We start from the raw sequence: 23,403 nt of genomic DNA, 5'->3' as shown, positions 1-23,403 counted from the left end.
AGCCACCGAGAGCCGAGCTCGCCACTGGGGCAAGCAGCCAAACCCACCCCGGCTCCTCGGGCTGTCACAGGCCTTCGCTGCACGCGAGGAAGCGCCCAGGTGGCCGGCGAGGCTTCCCGGCTGATTAGGGGTTAGGAAACTTGTGGGAATCCCCGGCGAAGAGCCCTGCAGCCCTCTCTGTGCCCCCTTCTTGCCAGGAGAGCTAGCAGGAGCAGGCGAGACCCTTGCCGTCCCTGCTGGCTGGGCTCCCCCGGGCTGCTGGGGGGCTGGCTGCATGGCTGGGGTCCTGGGGCAGCAGGGGTGTGAAAGCACCCGAGCTTTCACTCTCCAAGGCCGGATCTGCAAAGAGATGCCAAGGAGGGATCTGCAGTGAGAGCAGCCACTGCTTTCGGATCCTGGCTCCTCTTGCATCCTCCTGTCCCCCAGCTCTGGTCAGATCCCCTCTGCAGTGCGGGGTCACCGGCCAGGGGGCTGTGCATCTCCCCCATTGCCCAGCACCCTCCGGGCATGGTGGCTCTCCAACCCCTCGAGTGACATCTGTGAGAGTGGACGGTGGCAAGGTTGGTGCTGGCTGGGGAAGAAGGGGCTGACCCCCACCACGTGCATCCTTCAGCTGCCCGATCTCCCCAGGGCAGCACAGCAAGGAGCCCAGGAGCCTCCTCTCCCAGACCTCCCTCGCCATGGGGGGAACAGGGGCTATGAAGGCTGGAAAGGACATCGTGGTGGGAGCAGGAGCGATCCCCAGGTGATGGGGGAGATGGCCTGGCCACCACCCAGAGGGAACCGTCCTTCCTCACAGAGCAGCCCCAGCCCCTCGCACGGGGGGAGAGCAGAGCCAGGGCTGCCGGGTGCGTTGAAGCCAGCGCGGATCAGCGGCAGCCGCAAGCAAAGCACGGCCAAATCCCTTCTTCCCGGCATCCGGCACCAACCACCCCCTTTGCAAAAAGGTCCGAGCGGGGGGAGACGCTGCTGTTGCTCAACGGCCCTGCGAGGGCCCAGGTCCCGGCTCCTTCCCGACACTGCTGGGAATGGCTGGGCGACGTGGCCGAGTGCCACCGACCCGAAGAGCAGGCACCATCACGGTGGTGAGGGACCTCTCATGAGTGGCGCAGCCTCGCTGGGCTTGGCTCCCTGAGTCTCCCAACCCATAGCCAAGGGATTCCCAGCTTTCCTTTCCCTGGATGCTTTGGGAGAATCCTGGTGCTGGGGTGAAAATCAGAGATATGGGTCTGCGGGGCTGTTACCCACCGGACATCTCAAACGTGCCCGTCACCGCCGCAGGCATCGCCGGTCGGTCGCTCCTCACCGTCCCTTCCAGCCCTCCCAGCGCCCGCAGGCGGCTGTGCCCCAGCCCCGGGCGCAGGTGTTCGCACCGGAGACCACGGTCCTGAGGGACAGCGGGCGGGCGGTCGCCACCTTCCCCGCCTGGGGCGACCCACATCCTGCCACGGGGTTAAACTCCCCAAGGAAAGGAGGGAGGAAGATAGGAAAAACAATCACAAGAATTTGTTTCATGCTGCCTGGATCCCTCCCCGCATGCAGCAGTGTTTTTGGACGGCCAATTTATAATCAGCAGTGTGGAATGTTGTAAATTAAATATTTTTAAACAACTTTGCTCTCTCTCTGGTTAAACATTTCAGAGATCGCTCTTTCTTGTCTGTCTCTTGCTGGGTGGTCCCTCCATTCGCCCGTACATCTTCCTCAAACACAATTAACCATTTAGATGTTGCACAAAGGAATAGCTTATGCATACAACACCAGTCGCTTGCTGCTCCGGCGCTGGGGGAGGGAGGCAAATAAGAAGGCAGCTTCTTTTATTTTCTACCAAAAACAAAAACAAGAAAATCCCTTTTTCCTTCCCAAACTATCCCATTTTTCCATGAATTGTAAAGGCACCGATCCAAGCTCATCAGCTGTCTTGGTGCTCAGTCCAACAATCCCCTTGCGTCCCCCCTCCCCTGAAATTCAGCATTAGCATTTTAAAAGCCTTAAACATACAAGTTTATTTAGACTCAAGCTCTCCCAAGCTCTTGCTTTCCATATTTATATACACACGTATTTTTAACGTATATAAAATGTCTGTCTATAGGGCCTGGAAGGAAGTTCTCGTCTGCCGGCCCGTCTGGGAGGCACAGGCACGGCTGTGGACCTTGGCTCCTGGGAGATGGAGTGAAAACCAACAGGATCCAGAAATCAGCCGCCCGGCTGCAAGCGAGCGAGCCTCCGCGGGCTGGCTGCTGTAGAGATGCTCGGGGGTTTGCTGGGTGCTGTACCCTGGTGAGGGCACCTCCATGTCCCTGAATTAACCCTGTGGGTGGCCCAGTGAGAAGGGGCCTGCACCCCTGTGCTTCTGCCACGGCACTGGGGGGCTGGGACGGGGCACGATGGGCAGCCTGTAATGCCACGGACCCAGCCCTGACGGCCCGCTGCAGCCTCCGGTCCTTTAAAACAGGTGACCAAAGGCCACAGGAATGGCCATGTGTGACAGGAGGGCAGCACCGATGGCCACCACGGTGTCCTGCCACCGGCAGTACCTGGGGGGCGGGTTACGCCACGCACTGTGCAACATGCAGTCGTCACATCATCGCTGTCGGTGCAGAAGATTCCTCTCTGAGCCCCACTGGGGGCTTGATCTAACCTTGCCCCTAGCAAGACACCAGGGCAGGGACCAGAGCCAGCCACTGGCCTTGCTGTGGACTTGGACCCGCGTGGAGGCAGCAAAGCACCTCCTGGAAACACTGACATTCCCCAGACCTGCAGGGTTTCATAAGGAAAATTCTGGTCTCCTGGGACAAGAGGGTCCCGCCAGCAAAGTCCAAAGGATGGGCAGGACTTGGGGAAAACCACTCTCTCCAGGTAGCCAGAGGAAGGAAAGCAAGGGGCAGAAGCCAGCAGAAGCAACATGGCTCTGCATGATAAACCTTGGGGACTGGAGGCAGTAAACGACCAGTGAGTCCTCGTGATGCCCAGCTCCAAGAGGTTCAGGAGACTCCTATTGCTAGGGCTGCACACACAGTGTCAGCTTGACTGGTGATGGGGGACCCAGACCTGCAGACTTGAGGCCATATGACCACTCAGCCTGGCCCTCCTCTCCCCTTCCTGTCCACAAGCCAAAAAGCTGTCCCAAAAGTGAGATCAAAGCCTGGTGCAAAGAAGGTTTTGTGTCCCTTTGAACACTGCCGGGGTGGGAAGCCCACTGTCCCTGGGAATGGCTGGCTGCTTTCCTCCCCCTCTCCTGGCTCTGCTCCAAGGCTGCCAGGAAGATGGGAACCATCCACTTGGGTTTGAGTGCAGATGAGCTGCTGCTGCCTCCTGAAAGATCACAACAGTCACCTACAAAAGCAAACAGGAACAGCTGAGGGACAAGAGCCATGGCTCTGGGAATCTGCAACTGCCCAGCAAATGCTTGTCCCAAATCTATGTTTTGCAAATGGGCTTGGCTGCAAAGATTGTGGGAAGGACCTTGCTGCAGAGCTGCTGCAAGCGGTGCCCACCTCCTGCAGAAGCCTGGGCAAGGGGACGGAGCTTCAGGTGCCCCTGTCACGGTGTGCTTGGGGTGTAGGACCCACAGGAAGAAGTACAGGCCAGGTGTGCGCACACACTGCTGCTGGGCTGTGCACCCACGCCAGCCCGCTGCCCTGGTCACTGAAAAAGCCTTTCAGGAGCTGCTGGCAGGACACCGCTCGGTGAAACCCTGGAGCCAGAGGTGCTGCCGCCGGCTGGGGACCTCACTGGGCATCATGGCAAGCCTCTGCCTTACCACGTGCAGATGCAACAACCTTCTCACAGCAACCCCAGCTGTACGTCTGCCGAGGAAGCGTTTAGGACAAAGCCTGTCCAGGAAGCACCAGCGTCTACAGAGCTGGGAAGCTCCATCTTTTCAGAGAAACGTGGCCTATAAAGCACCGCCTTGGTGCTCGCAGCACCGTGGTAGGCACAGGCTGTAACGCCCAGCTGCCTAGGCAGCAAAGCGAGGAGACTCACTTGCTATCTGAGGTGACCTGTTCCTCAAAGCTGGTGAGCAGCCCGCACCAGTAACACCTTCCCGAAATTCTGTATGACCTAGGACCAGTCATATCCAAAACTCTCTGAGAACAGAACTTCCTTTCCTCGGTCGCTTCCCTGATTTTCTCGAAGACCGTACCGTTTATCACTCGGTTTGCAAAGTTGCCTGACTCAATCCATCATCTGCTCACCTGATGATGACAGCGGCGTGGAGACCAGGATAGATGAGGAAGGGTTAACCTCCCAGTGCCCGCCTTAGGATTCCTGAAGGCCCTATTATCCCGAATTATTTTTCATAATTACTGCCACACACGTAGACTACATCAAGAGTGAATCTTCACTTTGATAATTTGTGCTGTGAAATCTCACTTTGGGATCTACTTTTATCTCACACCAAACACCTGCAGGTCGTAAAAGGCAAAAAGGAAAAGAAAAACGCCTCAAATCCCAGCCAGGTTTTCAAGTGTCAGAGAACACTAAATTAATGCTAAATTCTAACCGACACAGTGAAGAGCCCCCCACCCTCTTCTTAAATTAGCTAAACAAAAGGATTGAGACTTCAACATATAATTAAGGCACAAGGAGATAAAGCTGTAGCTGTTAAGTGAGGGGCTGCAGACTTCTCAGAAGTTAAGATGTATCCTAAAAATGGAGAGGGAGAGGGCTTTATGTTTAAGCAAAAGGACCGGGAGTCAAAGTCCCTGCGGACTTCTCTCGGCTTTGCCACAGCCTTCTGGTAAAATGCAAAGCCAGGTAATTACGCTCCGCTCTGTTTCTACACACCCAAAATGGATGCCTCGCTCCCTTGCCGCACACAGAGACAAGAACTCTCTTTAATTAACCTTTGTAAAGCCTCTGCGATCCTGGGATGAAAAAGGCTTCGTACCTTCGGAACATGTTTGCGCACATACGCAAGGCAAAACCCCTAGCACAAAGCCGGAGCTGAACTGCAGCGCGTTTCTTCTTTCTGCAGCTGGTCAAGGGCCTCGAAGCTCATCCTTGCCCGTACTTTCCATTCCAGCCTGGTCCTTTAGAGGAGGGATTTTGTTTATGAAACGCAGGGAATGTCTGGATTATAATCTCTCTCCTGTCAAATTAGCTAGGAAACAGCAATTTTCCTCGGGGGACACCTGTGCCCATGAAGCACACATTTAACATTTATCACTTCGGTTAATGAAACATCATCCCAGCCAGTTGCTGTACGCAACTCTGGATGTCAAACTGCCAGGGCAGATAAATGTCCCATTGAATCCTACTAGATTCTAATAAACAGCTTCTAGGTAGGAACTTGCGTCCAATTTATAAACGTTAAAGAACAGCTTGTGTTTCAATCCCATCCAGGTGCTTTACAATCCTGGCACAAGCCCTGACCACAAGGCTGTGCGTTTCACATTAGCACGCTCGACTCATCTCACAGACAACATAGGTACAGTCGTCCACAGATCACCTAGATGTGGGGAGGGACCTCCTGTCGGGAGTAGGAACAGCAGACCGACAAGCGCAAGAACCATCAAAATAAGGCAGAGAGCACCCACTGCTCACGCCCCACTTCCCCCCCATGCTCCCCAGCCCTCTCACATACTTGCTCTTGGGCAGGATTTCAAAGTAATGGACCAGACTCAGCCCTGATGGAAATGGGTGCCAAACTCCTCAACTGCATTACAGAAGAGGCGAAGCTTAAACACTTCTGCGCTACGGGGCAGCATCATGAGAGAGAGAGAGAGAGAGAGGAGGAAGAGGAGGCGGCAGCTGGTGAAGCTGCCGGGCTGCAAAGAGCAGCCGGCGTTACCGGTGTGCTTCGCTGCCCGCCTGCTGCGCTGCCGAGGTGCGCAAGCAGTATCCCGAGTGGTTTCTGCCAGCTCGGGGACGGTGGCGCAGGACTGCGGGGACGTGGTTTACATTGCAGGGAGGGCGGCTAAGTCATTCTTTGGAGCGGGCACAGTCTGTGTGGTCCCCGCTCTCCCCTCTGCTGGAAAAGTACAGTGCGTTCGCCGGGCGCGCAGGAACCGATATTACCCGGCACAAACCCGCGTGCATCCCAATGAGGGGGGGAGGGGCTGACGGACACACCGCTCTGTAAATACTTCTTTATTGAGACATAAATATAAAGCTGAACAGGAAAGGAGCAATGACAGGGTAGACCGTGCCAATACTGATCTGTACGGATGATCTTACGATGCTTGAACATCTGGTTCTGCTGCTGGCTTCCATAAAATCATCCTTAAAACCTACTTGGGTTATATCTCCATCAGCTGTTCGGTGCCCACAATGACTTCATTAACATGTTTGGCTGAAAAGAGAGAGGGAGGAAAAGAAGAGGAATTGAGTTTTGCAGCAGTGCTTCAGACCTTGCATTTTTCAAATCTGCAACTTTAAAACAAATGAGGAAAGCAGATTCTGGGGACTCGAACATGGATTCGCTGCCTTTCTTTGGCCTTCGGCATCTCTCCGACAGTATCCCACACACATGGCAAAAGCCTAAACAACTGACTAAACATCAGGCGGCTTCTCTAATGAGAGTTTTCATACGTACGTGTCACTACTAAACAAAAGAGGCCCGACAGAAGTCACAGCTGCTGCTGACAGGCGTACACCTGGGTTGAGGCAAAGAACCATCGACATCCAACATGGAGATCTGACATAAAATTAAAGACGAGTAACCCACGCTGGCCCTAAAGTGTGCTGTGTGCCCTCAAACTGCACAGAGATTGGGGAGGAGAGGGGCCGCCATCACCGAGGCAGCATGAGATCCTCTCAGCAATCCCAACTCAACCCTGGCAGCTGACAAAAAAAGGGCTTTTTCTTTTTTTTTTTTTAACTTAAACCTGACTTCTCCCTCCTGAATGCAAAAAATCTGGACGGAGCCTCTCCAAAAGCATCCGTGTGAAGCAAGGTCTCTGAGCACAGTTACCATCTCTGAGGGGAAGGGCGGACAGCCCACCTCAGACTCCTGTGGAGCAAATTTGTCGGAGGGGCCGTTTCTACAAGGTCACTCCTTTGCCTGTTCCCAGGAGCTCTGCACAGCCCCAGTGGACACATTAACGTGCCAGTCCCTGCCCAGAGCTGTTAATGCACGGTACTGAAAGAGCCTTCCCTTTAAAATGCAAAAGCAGCTTGTCAGGGAAGGACTGCAAATAAGGGATCTAAAGCCAAAATAATAAAAACACGCAACTGAAAGCCCAGCGCCTAAAAACCCCAGGCATGTGGCCTCAGAGCGTGACACAAAGCCGGTGTGCTCACAGTGGGTGTCCTCAGGGTACTGTGGGGGGAGGCAGTGAATGAAATTGCTCTCTGGGAGCTGCACACCTATTCAGGCGGAGCTCAGGTGGTTTGACCCATGCCCCTAGGCTCTCCCATTTCCCCTTCTGCACATTAGGAATAACAATCAGCTCTGGAGCCTGGGATAAAGCATCAAGGCCTGTGAGGTGCTGTAGGGATGGAGGCTGTGTTGTCTCCCACACCTTACACAGCCATGGGGGTGGATAGCCAAGGATGATGGAAATAACGAGTTGTGTTTTATTTACCCACCTAAAACTCCTCCCCTCAGGGGAGTGGATTTTGCAAGACTACTGCAAAACAACAAACGTGCCACCTTTGGCTAAATGAAGGAATTCCTGGCAATCCTCAAACTGGCTGGACCAACACGATGCTTCTCTTGGTATAAAATTCAAGACATTACCTTTGCATCATGCAAAACATTGCTCCAGAAAAGGTTTGATGAAAAACTGCTCTATCAACTTCAAGGAGTTTTGGACTATGGCAAGACAATTCCCCACTACAACCCCGACCCCACAATCACGTGGATCCTGCTGTCTCCTCAGCCTGGGGGACAGAGTTGGGTTAGCCACATGACCGCCTTTCAGAGACCCTTCATGAAGGCAAAAATGAGGAGATCAAGCAGCTGCTTCTCACTTTAAGGATCAGATCAAGTCATCTAGTTCTTTGCTCAGGATATTTAGTGACAACTGATAATCCTGGAGCCTCACATTAACATCTCGGAGCTCGAGGTTGGAACGTGGAGCCCAATCTCCAGCACTTTGGGCAGGACGAGCAGAGGTGGATGCAGCGCTCAGGAAAATGAGGGACTGACTGTACGAGTGCCAGGTGCAAGTGTGATGTAGGTAGCACCACACAACCTCTCCAGCACAGCTCTGCCAATAGCCCCAAGTCCAGCCTTCAGTGCCTCTCTCCTCCCGCCCCAGACCCCACACAGCTTTGCCAAGGTACCTCAAATCCAACCTGCAGCAGTTCTCGCTATAGCATTCCTCACCCCCAACAACTTTCCCAATATATCTCAAACAGGCCCTGTAGCAACTCCTGTGACTCCATTCCTGAACCTCCTCCAAGCAGTCTACCTATCATGTTGATTTCTGTGATGTGAATAAGACTCTGGCTACCATCCAAAGAGAGTAATTACGTTATGCTTCTGCAGATTAAACATGCCTTCATCTAGGCTTATGAAAGCCATGTCAATTTATGGTTCTATATATAGGTTATCTGTAGCAATACTTTTTAATAAGGAACTGCTTGCTTCATTTCAGACAGCATCCTGCACTGTCCTAAACGTGCAGAGCTGGGATGGGTCCCGTCCCATACTTTGTTGCAGAGGTGGTACCAACTATTTGCATTTTTTACTGACATGCTTGTAGCCGCCTTACACCTGATGAGTTCAAAACGCTTTTCGAGAGTGGGCAAATAGCAGCATTCCCATAGGGAAACTCAGGCAGCAGTGAGTTTAGGCAGTTTCAGTGGCCAAAGCCACAGGGGAAATCAGAGCATGCATCCCCTCATCTCCCATTCCTCTGCCTGTTTTGTCTCCTGGATCCGTGTGGCCCAGATTCCCCGAAGCGGGCACACACAGCCTGCCTGGTATGTCACTGCTACCTCAGAGACTTTTGTTAAATCACCAAACTCATTTCTCCTTGTACAGGCTAAAAGAAAACACATGAATGTGCCTGCCTCAAATCCTCGAGAAAGTTTTTAAGCGATAAAGGGAATGGTTTTGCTAGAAACAAAGCCCGATTCCGCACCCCCAGGGGATGCAATAGGCAGATAAGGATTCACCCCGCTTCCCTCTTCCCTTCCCAAAGCCCTCCTTGAGGAGGGAAGGGAATTCAGACTCCACTGTGTGTGCCAGAGAGCCGAGCTGCGGATAGCGTTTCATTATCAGCCGTAGCTGCCAGTTGCCAGTGGCTCTGGCTGGTACCAGCAAGCTCAGTTCATGCAGAAACTCTGCCTGAAACTCTGGGGGAGGAGGGAGAAGTACCTCACATGCTTAGCTGTTCAGCTCCCTTCTCCTTCCCCAGCTCCCCATTAGGGATTTCTTACCAGGCTGCCTTTTATCTGACACTGGCAGGGTTACAGATGCATTCAGCCCACAGAGAAAGAAGAGGGATTAGAGAAAGGACTTTCAGAAAGCCTAAGAGTTGGACTCTGCAACCTTAAATCATGTTCAACTAGATCTTCTCAGATTGGGAGCATCTGGTGCTAAGCAAATCCAGAGCTGATCAACACATTCAACCTCCTGATTAGCACTTTGCTTCAACTTGCTGACGCAGCCCAGCCTGAAGTCAGCCTGGGTGCTTGAACCGAGTGTCCACAGAGATTTTACAGAGTGTAAATCAAAAACCTGTCACTTGTTATATATGCGTTCCTGCTTTGGAAGACATTTGTTTACACATATTGTACACTAGCCCCTTAAAAACATACGCACAAGGCAAGGAGAGCTAGAGAGCAGGGGAGCAGTGCAGCTTTTGGTGCTTGGCTAAAAACAAATTGTAATGCAAATAAACAGAGGGGCGGAAATGACTGGGCAGCCCAGCACAAACCCCACCAGCAGGCTGGGGGCCGGGGACCCAGCGCTCCCCAGCCTTCCTGGCAGGTTCCTGCCAAGCTGCTTACAGAAAGGGGATGCCGGAGCATTCCTTTAAAAGCCATGTGAAAGCATCTCCTTGTTGTTTGCTCAATTAGCCCCAGACAGATTGCTGCTGCTGCTGCTGGTGGCAACGCCGGGTTGTAAAGGAGGAGGGGAAGGAGGGGAAAGGGGGGGGAAGAGAGAGAGAAAAAAAAAAAGGTTAGGGCCTAGGCCCAGGACCACCACGAAGTTCCAGCCCTCAGGGGCTCCAGAAAACGTTCAGTTTACTCACTCAATTACATACACTGTTTTATAAACCCTTTAAAATAAAATAGAAAACAGTCCCTGGCACAGAATTACTGCTCTATTATACAGCAGTGATGAAAGCCACTGCTGTGTATTTGCTCTCTTTAAAGCAAGAGATAGTTTAACTTAAAAAACTAGGCGGGGGGAGGGGTGGCTGCAGAAACGCATGCACGAAAACACGCCGTGGGTGGTTCCTACCACATTCACCCAGGACAGAAAGGATCAGAGAGTGGGAGAGAAGAGCAACTTGTCTCTGCAGTGATGGTTGGCCCTGGAAAAGCAGCCAGGTTGGGGGGGGGCGGGGGGGGAGGAACTAAAGGGGCTTAAGGGGATGGGAAGCAGCTGAAGCTTGACTTTGGGAGGCTGGAGGGTGTTTTAAATTACATGTAGAGATAAAGAAGGGAAGCAGGTGATGGGGGCTGATTTGTTTGTGTTTACAGAGCAGTGGGGCTTTCCAGTCAAGGCCTGCTCTCTTGCCAGCCACACTTTACTTACGCTGTGGCCCGAAAGGCCAGGAGTGTCTCACAGATTTGTCCCAAGCGCAGCAGCTGTCAGCTGAGCCCGCAGGTCTCCAGGAGCCACGCTCCCCATGCGCTGGGTGCCCCAGCTGCTCCCAGGGGTGGGATGTGCAACTCACCCCAGGGGCACGGGAATGGGGCTGGTGGTAGCTTCAGGCAGATCAGCTCTGGCCCACAGCCAGGGCCTCCAGCCCAGAACAGGCGGGCAGTAGAGATATCGCTCCTGCCTCACGCTCACGCCGAGCAACAGTGCTCTGCTCACCTGGTTCAGCTGAGGCTGTTCTCACAGGTCAACCAGCATTAACCCATTTGCCTTCAAACCCATCTGGGGAACAGACGTGTCTTGGGAGCGCAAAAGTAAATGCAACGCTGAATTCAGTGCCCAAAGAGAGATGAATTTACTGTGGCTTGGAGCAGATGGGTGGGGGGAGTGAAGGAACTGGAAAGAGAGGTGTACGGGAAAGTGATCTGTCAGGGTCTTAGGAGAAAGGTTAGTCAAGGGAAGAGGAGACCAAGAGCTGGGGATGTGCCTGAGACAGCAAGCTCCTTGGGGAGGGAGGCACCCTTGGAGTCCTAGTATTGGGGCAGAGTCCTAGCGAGGTGTTTAAGAAAGGGACTGGATTCTACTGATTGCTGTGCTCCCATGGGCTATCACCACCTCACAGCAAATGTGAGCAGGGATCTCAGAAACATCTGTCTGAAAGGCTCTGTCCACACTTCCTGCAAAGGTGGCAGAGATGCCGTATTTGCCTGGACACTGCTGCCCGCTGTGCTGGATGCAAGTAGAGGTCCCTTTCTTTTCTCAGCATCCATCAGGGTGTTCTTCCTGGCTCTTTCATGTGGCTGAGCACAAGCGGTTATTTTCTCTGTGTGGAGCATGTAAAAATATTTCCACAAGGTTACGAACTGCTGCCTTATGGGCAGACTTCACAATCAACATGCTGCGAATGTGGCAGCTCGTTTAACCCACTCACTCAGGAAGCCTGAACTTCCCTGGCCGGAATGACAGGGTGCACAACTGTGACAGTCCCCAGTGGCAACGGGGAGGACAAAGCGTCGCTGGATGGATATTCTGGGGAAGTTTTATGCCACTGCTGAGGCCAGAACTCATAAACCATTTTTATACAACTTGGGAAAGCGGCTTATTAGGATCAGTTAGAAATGTAGTCACAGCATAGTCACTGAAGCAAAAATGACAACTATTTAAGACAATTTAAGACTGAAACAAAAATGACAACTATTTATTTTAACTGCCAACAGTATCTTTGTCACAGACACTCAGTAGTTAAACTACTTTAGGGAGCAAATCTTACGGGCCTCTCAGTTTTGCTATGAATTTACACCATCCCTGCATCACCTCCAGCTCGTCTTGCACCCCAGTGCACACTATGCCTGTGTGCACTGTTTAGTCTGTGTCTGTTCTTCACAAACTTTCCTAACTCGCATCTGCACTGCAGCACACTTTCTGATCCCAACCTTGTGTCGTGTTAAGTGTTTTCACTTCCTGAAGACTTCACCAGGAGGTACTCAGCATCTTGCAAGAGCAGATGCTCGCCCCTACTTGAATGCAGCGAGAGCATCAGAAAGTCCCTCAGTTCCTTCCTGTCCCTATCCTGCTAAATCTTGGCTGGGGTGAAGCATCCTCACAAGCAGTCACCCATTCATATGGGGAGGTTTCATAAACTGTACCTGCCTTCAGAGGATGACATTAGAGAAAAATGTGCTCTTTGGCCCTCATTAAAATAAAACAATCTTACTCTGTTTCATTGAGAAGTCCTAGGACTCCAAGCTTGGAACAGGACTTGGAAAATGATCGGAAACGGGAGCCAGTCCTTACTGGATATGTGCCTTTTTCTGTTCTTGTGAGAAACCACACAGTTTTGGCTACGTGATAAGCCTCTGGGAAAAAAAAAAAAATCTCAGTTTGCACATGTTCTCAGGAGGGCAGCTAAAAGCTCCAGAGACTCTGCAGTGAGCACTCTCGACCATGGAAGCGCAGGAGGAAGGCAGGGCTTCCCCCATGCTTGTACCCCTGCTCTGCAGACCAGTGCAGCACTCGGCACAGAAACACTTCCCTCCTGTGCCCAGAATGATCCTGCCCGGGCACAACGGCAGTATGGAAAGGGATGCAGTCTGACTCAAAGCAGGGGGCAAGTGCCAGATGGGAAATGTAGCATGGGACTGTTAGGCAAGGGTACTGGAAATAGCAGCCATGGTCAGACCAGAGGAGTCAGGTGGGTGTCTGGGAATATTCAAGTAAGAGAGAAAAACAAGAATCTCCACAGGGCAAAGACTAGAGGAAAAAACAAAGAGAAGGCTGGGAATGGGATGAGACTGGTCCTGGGACAAAGCCGTAATGGGGAGCTGTGAAGCAGGAGTCAGGATCAGGTAGGACACAGGTGATACAGTTGGGGCCCAAAGGCTGATGCTGGAAGCAGGAGCAGTAAAGCCCACAGTAACTACAGCCTCCCCCTCCCAGCACCAGGAGTGGATCTCAGGGCTGCTGATGCCCATGGGCACCTGTGAAACCTCCTGGCAAAGGATTTCTCTTGTCCCACTGCAGATCCAGCTCCCCTTAAGGAAGATGACCCACTACTATCAGTTCCCATCAGCTGAAGCAGCAGAAAGCTGTAAAACGGAGTTCAAGTTTCTGACACTGCTGATGATTCATGCAAGGGCCAACATCATCCTGTATAATAAAACTGGGGCTTTTTTTCAGTGGACTGAACCTTCACTCCCAACATATACAAAGCAAATGCTAAGGCTAAAATGTCAAGTCTCTAACAGCTAGGAAATGCCACATGCAACACGCAACTTCAGCACTTAAGCTGGCCAGTCCAAATGAACGGGCGGATGATCAGAATCTCCCTGACTCTCAGGTCGCTGTAAAATAGGAAGAAAACCCAGCCATGTTCATACTGAGGAGGTGCAAATGAGGTTGTTAACAGTTGTGAAGTGTTAAGATAACAAATGTCGCAGGAAGGCCATAGAAAGGAAGGATCTTGTCTCTTGCATAGTGTACAATAGTTAATATTTCAGGCACAAACTGAAAAAAGACAGGAAAATGTGGAATATGGACACCCCACCCCCCCTTCAGCCAGCACTACTCATTCTGGGTGTTGACTGTGTCAGGGCACCAAGGAAAATAAAAATATATGATGGCATACAAACTTCACAGGAACAAATACAGTGAAATCTTAGTCTACAGTCTGGGCACAAGAGATATTGCTACTAGTAAGCATGTACCAGCATACCAAGCTAAGATTACATCAGCATCCTGGCTGCTGGTATTTTTTTTCCCTTTCTGAACACAGCTTTGTGGCAACGACACTGCTGTAACACACTTTTTGGGTGTGCAATGATTCAAGCTGTCCCCAAATGACATTGGCTCCTTAATAACCAATGCACATAAAACATTCCTGCCTCAACGACAACAGAGATGAAGGCGAGGGATATGGTGGTGAGTTGTGTCAGTTTTGCTAGTTTTATCCTATGTTTGTGTCTTTACCATCTCTGTTCTTGGTGTTCCTTTGAAGAAAGGTTAGGCCACTTAACTGTATATGTCTCTTCCTGGCTAAGCTATACCATATATATAACGTACTCCCTGCTGAATTCAGCCTAGAGACTCCCTTTGGGAACCGAACTCACTGACTCTAGGGCTCATCTGACTCCTCAGCTGGCCCATCACCAGCACTTCCTCTCTCTAGCCCAACTTCAATGAGTGCATGCTGGTTTTGAGCTCTTTTTAAAAATCAGTTCATCAAAAAGGCTGGAGCATGATCCTAATAACTGTCTTCGAAACAGTGATTGAATGCTCTGTGCAATTAAGTTCTTTCAGAACTGCTGCCTGCCATTTCCTATCCCTTTAATAATTACCTTCTTTTTCCTAGGTACCAACATGTTTTTCAGACTGCTACCTGCATGAGGTAGCTTTCACAAAGCCCATCTGTTAATTCTCTGCTAGCAAATTCCTTAAATTAAAGTATCAAACAGGAAGGAAAGTGGATGCTTCCTAAGCATGGTAATAAAAGTAGTAGAAAGAGAATAGTATGGCTCTCAGGAGGCACAGCTTGCAAATCCAGAATTTTAATAAAACTCCATACCTTGACTTTAAGGGGCACTTAAAAGTACCATCTCTGGCCAGCGCTGTGATAGGGCTGAAGTCAACACAGGACTGGGACATCACTGCTGACAGTTACCTGCCCCCCCGTGTCTCTAACTTTCTTTTCATGTTGAAAGTAATAGGCTGCATCTGATCTACCCCAGTAAGCAGTGTTGGAGTGTTCCCTCTATTTAGGTGTCCAGAGCTTTGCCAAGCCCATTATTAAGTGATGAGGTCTCCCACCATGTCCCCAGGGAGATTATCCCACAGCCTACCAGACCACATCGTTAGGAAAACGTTCCAGATAGCCAACCTAAATTGTGTTTAATTCAATCCCATTACTCCCAGCTGTACTATTTGGACCACCCTAAATATGCCCATATTCTTCCGCAGAAGGAAAAGGATGAGAGCTGGTTTGAGTTACGTTTGCCTATCATTTGTGGTAGCTGTTCTCCTGCCATCCTCCTTGCATGCGACTGGAGTTCATTTTATGAAAGGAGGTCAGTGCACCACTGGCTCAAAGAGCTCTTGTACCCCGAGCCGCCTGGGCAGTGTGGCCAGGACTCAGACGGCAGAGCAGGGAGCACACAGCCAGTTCTGCAGCAAAGTCAACTGTGGGATTTGCTTGGGGCTGTGTAGGATGATTCAGGGGTATTTCTACCTTTGATGAATCCCTGGCTGATGCTTTGGAATAAGGGATTGCTGTATTTTTATTTTTTTAATGTTTCTGGGAAGGTGTATGCAGCTTTGCTAAGGAGGTTTCTAGCATGTAACTCCCAGACTAGGGTCAGCAGCCAGCTGCTACCGCTTACGTCTGCTGAAGTATGATCAGCTTGCAACAAAAGGTGGCTTCAACCCAAGAGAACTAGTTTTTTTCTAACTGGGCCATGGAGGCTCGAGTTTGAAGAAGGAAAAGTTACCAAACAGAACAACACAGCCAAAGTCTTGATGAAAGGGGGAATATGGAAACAGACTTACAGGGCCACACCAAAAGCTTGGCACAAGATACAGGAAGTCTTGGGCAGGGGAAAGGAAGTCATGGCATGCTTTCACAGCGAAAAAGAGAGGGCCCCGTTTACTACGGGACCAGCCAAGGTCAGAAGAGACATGCTGGGCTGGAAAGACTCCACAGTTCAGGAAATAAGTCATGAACTTCGCAGACAGATCCCAGACCACCGAGGAGAACCTGACCCCCAGCCCAAAGAAATTCCAGAATGGTTAGGAAACTGAGGCAGGGAAATGAACTGAGGCTTTATTGTTTTTTCTTGCTCAGCATAATGGTGTATTCATAATCTACCTGAATGTGTCTTTGCTAACGTCAATCATACATTTCTGAAGAGTTTAACTGGAGAGCCCACAGACTCATTAAGAAGTGGGTTTAAGATTTGGAGAGGTGAGCAGTAGACTCTACAAGAATGGGCAAATGAACCATGGGTTACAGTTCTGTTACTCTCCCTGCAAATACATCTACAAACCCTGAAAAATATTCAGACAAGGATGACAAGGACAACCAAGAAAGAATGGTTTCCATGCTAAAACCAACCAGACTAGAATCTGCACCCTGGAAGAGACTATTGAAGCAGATGTGAGCGAGGTCAAAGGGTGATATTTCTGTTTGATATACTCTATTAAAGAAATCAAACATATTCTTATTTCCTAAAATATTATCTAAATCTACACCCCGTCTCCTCATAGTTCACGCTGTAGGTTAACAACCAAACGCGACCTGATTCAGCTCTCCTAGAGATTCATGGAGGTGTGTAGATGTGGCACTTGGGGACATGGTGGACTTGGCAGTATTAGGTTTCTGGTTGGACTTGATGATCTTAAAGGTCCCTTCCAACCCAAATGATTCCATGATTCTATGATTCTATACTCAGGGGAGGACACAGATGGAGCATCATGAATAGTACAAATCTTCAGTGATTGGGGGGCAATGAAACCCGCAAGGGCCACTGATTCAGACTGGTATGATGGGCAAAGCCATGAGTAGCCACAGAGTCTGGTATACAGGGACCAAGACCACAGCGCACAGAACACTTGCTGGGTATTTCCTTCGGTATCCAAGACTTGCAACTGCAAGATTAATGCTTTGTTTTCACAAGTCTTTTTTACTTTGAATTTTGATTTAAAGGAAAATTTGTCATATGCATAGCTGACAACAGGTTATACTATACTATGTTAAGTGCAAACCTTCTGCTCGGTGTCAGGACACTTACAATTGGGAATCCACCCATAAAGACAAAGTGAGCAAACAAATCCTGATCTGACTAAATAACTTCACATGGAGCCTGCAGAGGAACTCACTTTTGTCCTCAGTCCACACCCTAGAGCAGGGATCTGCCAAACCCCAACTATAAATATTCATTAAAAAGCCCTCTGCTTGGGATGCAGTCACCCAGACAGCCATTTCCTGCCCATTATCTCTTCGGGCAGGAAATCAACAGCTCCACTCAGGCGGTTACCACCGAGCCCTCACCACGCACACTTCCACTGGATGGCTTAACTTTGCCCAAATGAGGGCCACATAGTTGTGACCTCTCCGAAGGCCTAAAATAGCATTTAATAGCAGTAAAGCAGGTCTGAACGTAGCTGCCTTTGTATTTAGTAAATGAGCTCCAAGTATGATATTCCACCTCGAGCTTTTCTTTGGAGCAAGGTGACTGGGAGTACACTGGCACCGTGGGTTGATACCATCTACAAAGAGAAGATGTCCGTGTGATCAATAATTTGATTGCATCGCCTCTGACACTGACCAAGATTAGTCCTTCTGCTGAGGACAACTTCAGGCTGATCTAATTGTGGTCTCTGGGAAAAGACTGTCTCAGCACCCAATCTTGTTCTTTGTAACAACAACAGAGCTTTTCTGCCAACTTCAGAGGAGCGAGTCCCTGGGCTATTCTTAAGCCAAGAAGCTGTACTTTCCATGAAAAACAAATCCTAATATTATAGGACACCACACAGTAGAACTGCCACTGTTTACTGGCACATCATGAAGAAGCAGGAGTAAAATCTCGAGGAAGAAATTCTGCAAATGATTACAAATGCACTGTAAATACAGCTCCTCTACTTACCTTTGGTTTCCAGCCTCTGATCGCTTCCAATCAAACAGTCTTTGATGTCTGCACCCTTCTCTATCACGGCGTTATGACAAATAACACTGCCCTGAAGACAGCACCTACAACATAAGCACAAAGTAAAGCAAGAAAATAATTTAAAATGACAGATACAAACCAAAGGTGTCTACCAGAACATGTAAAGAGCCTGTGGCATGATCCTGTAAGTAGGTTCAGATCTGCTCTTTTCTCAAAAATTCCACTATTATTCTCCTGATTCTCACACCCAGTTGCTGAAAAAAATGAAATGCCAGCTGTCAGAATGGGCAAGAAAGGGTTTCCAGTTTTACCTCCTGTTAGACTAGCTTTCCTGTACATTTCCTTAACAGAACAAATGTTGCCAGAGGATTTCATAGACAGGACACTGGCCTGGGACTTGGGACCTGGATCAAGTCTCATATTTTCCACAGACAGTCTGGGTGGCTTCTCAGCTCAGCTCCCCAGTTAAAAAGAGGAGCAGCAGCCCAGTCCTTCCCTGTGAATTTTGCCGAGACGTTTCAAACGATTCAGCTTGTCAGGCATTAAGAAAGGGTGGTGAGAAGGGGCAGATCAGTACCTCAGCTGGTTGGCTTTGTTCATGTTACATTCAAGCACCCAAACACAATCACTCTGCAGTACTAAACCAATGAAAACCACACTGGATCTGCTCTACCTGCCTTGGACATCTTCACACTCACGTAGTCTTTGACACCACAAAGTCTGAAATGCTACATAGCATGGAACTTTAGCAAAAGTCACCTTCTTCCAAAATGTGTTTGAATCTGTGATAACCAGCTTTCAAATCTGCTGATCTGATTGTCCAGGTAGGAAAGAAGTTCAGAGTCCAAGTGCTGGCTTTGTGACTCCTCTGCTAAGAGACACTGAGTGAGTTACTGCATTGGTCGGAGCCCCTCTATGCAGTAAAATGGAAGTTGTGAATCTTTACCTTTACTAGTATCCGTGATGTGTCCTGAAATGCTGTTCACTCAGCATCGTGAGTAGTGTTAAATGGCATTAAATGATATTAAATGTAATTTCTTTCAAAGCTACAGAGAAGAAAATAGCTACCATGCAAATGATTTGTTTCCCTATTTTCATATGTGCAAACATAGACAGAAGTCATCAAAGGACAGAAAATTTGAAGGCATCCAGCTGCTGAGTTTCTCAAATACTAAGTCTAACACACATCAAAACCACCTGATTGGGAGGAAGGTAAAAGCAAGATATAGAACCCCAGAGATGCAGATAAGCTGCTCCCCCATATTAATCCCACTGCGAACCATGGCATTTCATATCTACTCCCCAGTATTTCTGCTAATGTTAACTACCACAACTGTGGATATTCTTGCTGTCCTCAGTTGAACAGCTGATCTCTGTCCGAAGTTTTTGGCTTCAGTGACTTTCTGCATGGCGAGTTCCACAGCTGAATGACCTGCAGCCATTCCCCAGCTTGGTCACAGGCGTCACCACGACTCATTGCACTCGTGAAACACATCTGCACCGCACCATCAGGCTGGCTCGCGGACACAGGTGTTACCCTGGAGTCTGAACTAACAGCATAGAGGGGTTTTGGTATCATGTCAAAGCCCTGAGCCTCAATTCTGTATTGAATGGAGAGCTAGCTGCTGTGGTCCTCAGGAGAAGAGAGAAACATCAATCCTCACTTCCAGACTGACGATCCTAAAATTAATCCCTAGTATTTTCCTGCTTACACTTCACTGTTATATAGTATACAGAATTTGCCACTAAACTTGTTACAATTCCGTTGCTTGTGTGAGTCAGAGCAGAAACCATCTGCCCCACAAAACCAGCTTTAATTCTGCAGGAGTAAAAGCAATAAAACTGGACCTCAGCCGCAGTGGTTAGCAGTTATGACCCTCCTTGAACAGACTGTCCCCTCTGAACAATTATTCTTTTAACTCGCTTAAACTCCCCCTCCTCTGACCTACAAGGAGGCAATATGAGCAATTATGCTACAAGTAACCAGCTCAGGTTGCCTTGGCAAGGTTTTTACTAACACGTTAATAAGATAAAAAGCGGCAAAGATACACAGCAGACCCCCGCCTGCCTTTGCTCTCACACTGTCACGATCTGCTTCCTTTCCAATAGCTCCGTGTGCCTGCGCAGCAGCTCAGGCCATCATCTTGCGCAAGAGTGGTCGCTGAGAGCGAGAGCAACTCTGCATTCACAGCCGGGCTCGGGAGTGAATCGGTGGAGGGAGGACTGCTCACCGCTGCCATCCTGACTTGGCTTTCAACAGGACTAGTGAAGGCGATGGGAGAGGTTGCTCATTTCCCACTGAAATGGCTCCTATCCAGAACGCATACTCCAAAATACCTCCTCCTTCAACACTTCGAGCCAGTCAGATGAGAGCTTTCCCTTGCAACCTTTTAGGTTCCCACCATCTATCACTTCTTCTGAGCACGAGAGCAGCTGTGAGTGCACTACACCTCTTGGCATTATCCTCACGGAGGAGGATATTCCCCAGCGGAGAGGGGATTTAAGCTGTTGGTCTGGAGTTCAGGCTGGAGAAATACTGGATGTGTGTTCAGAGCCTACTTGGGGATAGTTTTTCAACTCCTGGAGAAAGAATAGCATTGTAACCAAGAAAGTGCTGATGACATTAACATCAAAGATAAGGGGGGTTCCTGCCAAACCATTTGCTGGGAGGGACAGGCCAGGGAACCAAGATGAACTTGTCTGTGCCAGGTGCTTGCAAACCAACCCTTCCCCGGTGCCAGGGTAAAACAAAACCCAAGAACTCCGCCACCCCAGGAGTTTCTTAAAACTTACAAACTCAACCAACTGCAGAAGTTTTAAAACCATACTCAACGCTCAGATTACCCCAATCACACAAACCAGCAACGAATCCAGCTTTTATTGCTCAAGTGGAACAAAACTTCAAGAGATAAAAACACAATTTGTGGGTGTTCCCTTCACCCGCTGACAGATGTAACACAGCCATTTTGAAACCACTTGTAAATGCCTTTTTTTAAAAAATAAGTATGTTATAAAGCCTGCCAAGAGAAGTATTTTGTGTGTTTATTTAATTTTTACTATTTTTTTAAGTTGAAGAGTAAGGAATAAACTTTTATTCTCTTACAGGGTAAGTATCACATCTCAGAGCACTCTGCTCTATTCTCCTTGGCTTAAACAGCCGCTGCAGTGCCTGCCTTGCTTAACAGCTAGGTGCTATTAGTCCTCAAAGTTGCTCCCACAGCATCCAGCTTCATCGACACTGTTGTGTGTGTGCATACGCACACATTTGATGTACTGCTTTATAATCCAAACCATATTTTTTTTTCCAAAAATGTAGCATATTTTTAAACTTTTCAGCACAGTGAAAACGGATATCTTCTGACCTTAAAATCCAAAAAGCATGTTCAAACCCACAAGAGGAACTAATTTGGGGCATTTGATTTATGGCTGAAATTTCAATTTGAATTTGTTTTAAGTGTAATCACAAACTGAAAGTCTGGCAGCTGGGTGTTTTTCAGAAAATAAATAAAAATATTCAGTGTGCGTCTGCATTCTGGAGAGAGCATTTTACAAGCCCAGTCCTGTAGTGGGAACAGATGTAGCTAAGACATTAATTTGTTATACAGGTACAACGTGCAAATGGAAGCATATGAGAGAGAGTGTGTGTGTACGTCTGTGTCTGTGCACGCGTGCATGCGTGTATGTTACGTGCCTGTATCGGAGAGACAAGAGAGGCTGACTTTGGGGTGGGTTTTTTTTGAAAGTGAGAGAACAAGAGCAAAAGGAGTATTGGCCAAGGAGGCATGGGGGGATTACAAGGATTTAGGTCTTTAAACTGCAGACCACCTAACAAGATCACTCTGAAATGCCACTAATTTCAGTTAAGGCCACAGACCTCCCTTCCTCTGCCCTCCCTCTCTCCCCCATTGTAAACAACTAATCCCAGCAGAAAACAACAGAGAGCAAAATGTACACACATTCTGCAACATTCCAGGTCCTTCTTTATCTTTTATTTATTTTTCTAAAAGGTCAGCGTATGTATGGAGGGAGGGGGGAGGGGAAGAAAGCCAAAAAACCTCAAGTCCATCTCTTGTGTGGGCTTGAAGGAAGCTGGGAGAAAGCAAAGTCCAAGAGCATACAATATGGAGCTTTTATAGCACAGCAATTCCTGGACTCGGCTTACTTTCCCCTCCCTCTATTTGTGGCAAAGTCACATAGCTTTAAACCAAAGGACAGGGTGGTCGATTACATCTGAAAGAAATGTAAAGAATCGAGAAAGAATTCCATCTCCTGTCGAAATTATAAATAAGGAAGTATTAGTCCCAGAGACAGGCTGATTTATGCAGCCCTGGAACTGCTGACTTTCAGCCGGAGTATCAGTCTATAAATCAAACTCTTAAATCAAGTGTGTCAATCGCTGCAGCACTGCGATACTTAGGAAAAGCAAGGCAGCTACCACTGAAAGCAGGAAGATTGCCAGGGGACTGAGGTGCTGTACCCTTTTTAATTTTCTGAAGTGTAAATCTGAGATCAAACATCCTTTGGGGGAACGGGAAATCAAAATACGCAGCGCTCAGCACACCGGGAGCAGGCTGCAGGAGTCCAAGACACAACCCCCTAATTACAGGCTACCCACTGATTATTTAGGACTGTGTGATTAAAGTGATGAACGTTCCTGGGAGAAAGGGGCTTAAGTAACTGAGGTCAAGACCTCAACTGCAGCTCTTGCCCTAGTTGTGCAAGCTTAGGAAGGTATGAATGTCACAGGTTTGCCTTACAGCAAATCTCCTGAAATGCCAGTGGAAGTTATCCAGCTCTGGTAGTTTAATCCAATTGTGCCAAACCCCCGACATAATCTCTGTTGGGCAGCAAAGCAAATGAGGTGTCTAAAATGCAACGCTTAAAACTATACACTCAAGAGGAAGAAAGAGCCTGGAGCACAAGGCTTAGGACACCCTGTTGGTAATGCTCTGCCATGCCAAGAAATCAGGTCTCTTGCTCCTCCAGATGAGCTACGAAATGGAGAGACTGATTCAGGAGTTAAAAGCAAAGGGTGACATGCCTCGGCAGCTACTTTGCTGACTGAGGGGTAACAGCTGTGGATTCCCCTGGGAGCAACATCCCATTCTGCCCTGACCAAGAAGATAACAGCCACAACAGGCACCTTAATAACACTGAGAGGTGGCAAGGAGGCAGGTAAAGCTCTAAAACCTACCAGCAACCCCTCAAGGAATCCCCCATGAGCCAGTGAGTTGGTGGCTGGGACACACGATCAGGGGGATGATGCACAAAGACCATGGGGAAAACAGAGGAGAGGCAAAAAAACTACTAGGAAACTTGAGAATCCAATATGCTGCCTTCCCCAACGCTCTTTACACACTAACACATTTTTACGCCAGCACGCTTTTACACACAACGCAGGGCACTGTGAATCTCATGTTCTACACACAAGTAAATACCAAAGACTACAATAGATGCCAGCAGTACGTGCTATAATTTATAGATACATTTCAAAGCCAGCATTCTTAAGTGAATTTGGGCTTT

General features: G+C 49.0%; 2 protein-coding genes across 2 annotated transcripts in view; both read right to left on the bottom strand.

Moving 5' to 3' along the window:
* Nucleotides 1-1,441, bottom strand: part of PTCH2 (patched 2) — a 39,585-nt gene extending 38,144 nt beyond the window's left edge. The window contains 1 exon segment of the mRNA XM_035894192.1: nucleotides 1,249-1,441. Coding sequence (XP_035750085.1) covers nucleotides 1,249-1,441 — 193 coding nt within the window.
* A 4,632-nt stretch (nucleotides 1,442-6,073) lies between these two features.
* The window catches only part of EIF2B3 (eukaryotic translation initiation factor 2B subunit gamma), a 100,210-nt gene continuing 82,880 nt past the window's right edge, over nucleotides 6,074-23,403 (bottom strand). Inside the window, exons 10-11 of the mRNA XM_035894191.1 lie at nucleotides 17,860-17,963; nucleotides 6,074-6,295 (exon numbers count right to left, since the gene is read on the bottom strand). Coding sequence (XP_035750084.1) covers nucleotides 6,243-6,295; nucleotides 17,860-17,963 — 157 coding nt within the window. The 3' untranslated portion in view covers nucleotides 6,074-6,242. The remainder of the gene's footprint in view (nucleotides 6,296-17,859; nucleotides 17,964-23,403) is intronic.

Source organism: Egretta garzetta, unplaced genomic scaffold (genome assembly GCF_000687185.1).
Source record: "Egretta garzetta isolate BGI_Z169 unplaced genomic scaffold, ASM68718v1 scaffold145, whole genome shotgun sequence".
Lineage (NCBI taxonomy): Eukaryota > Metazoa > Chordata > Aves > Pelecaniformes > Ardeidae > Egretta > Egretta garzetta.
This window is presented reverse-complemented; position numbering and strand designations above follow the sequence as displayed.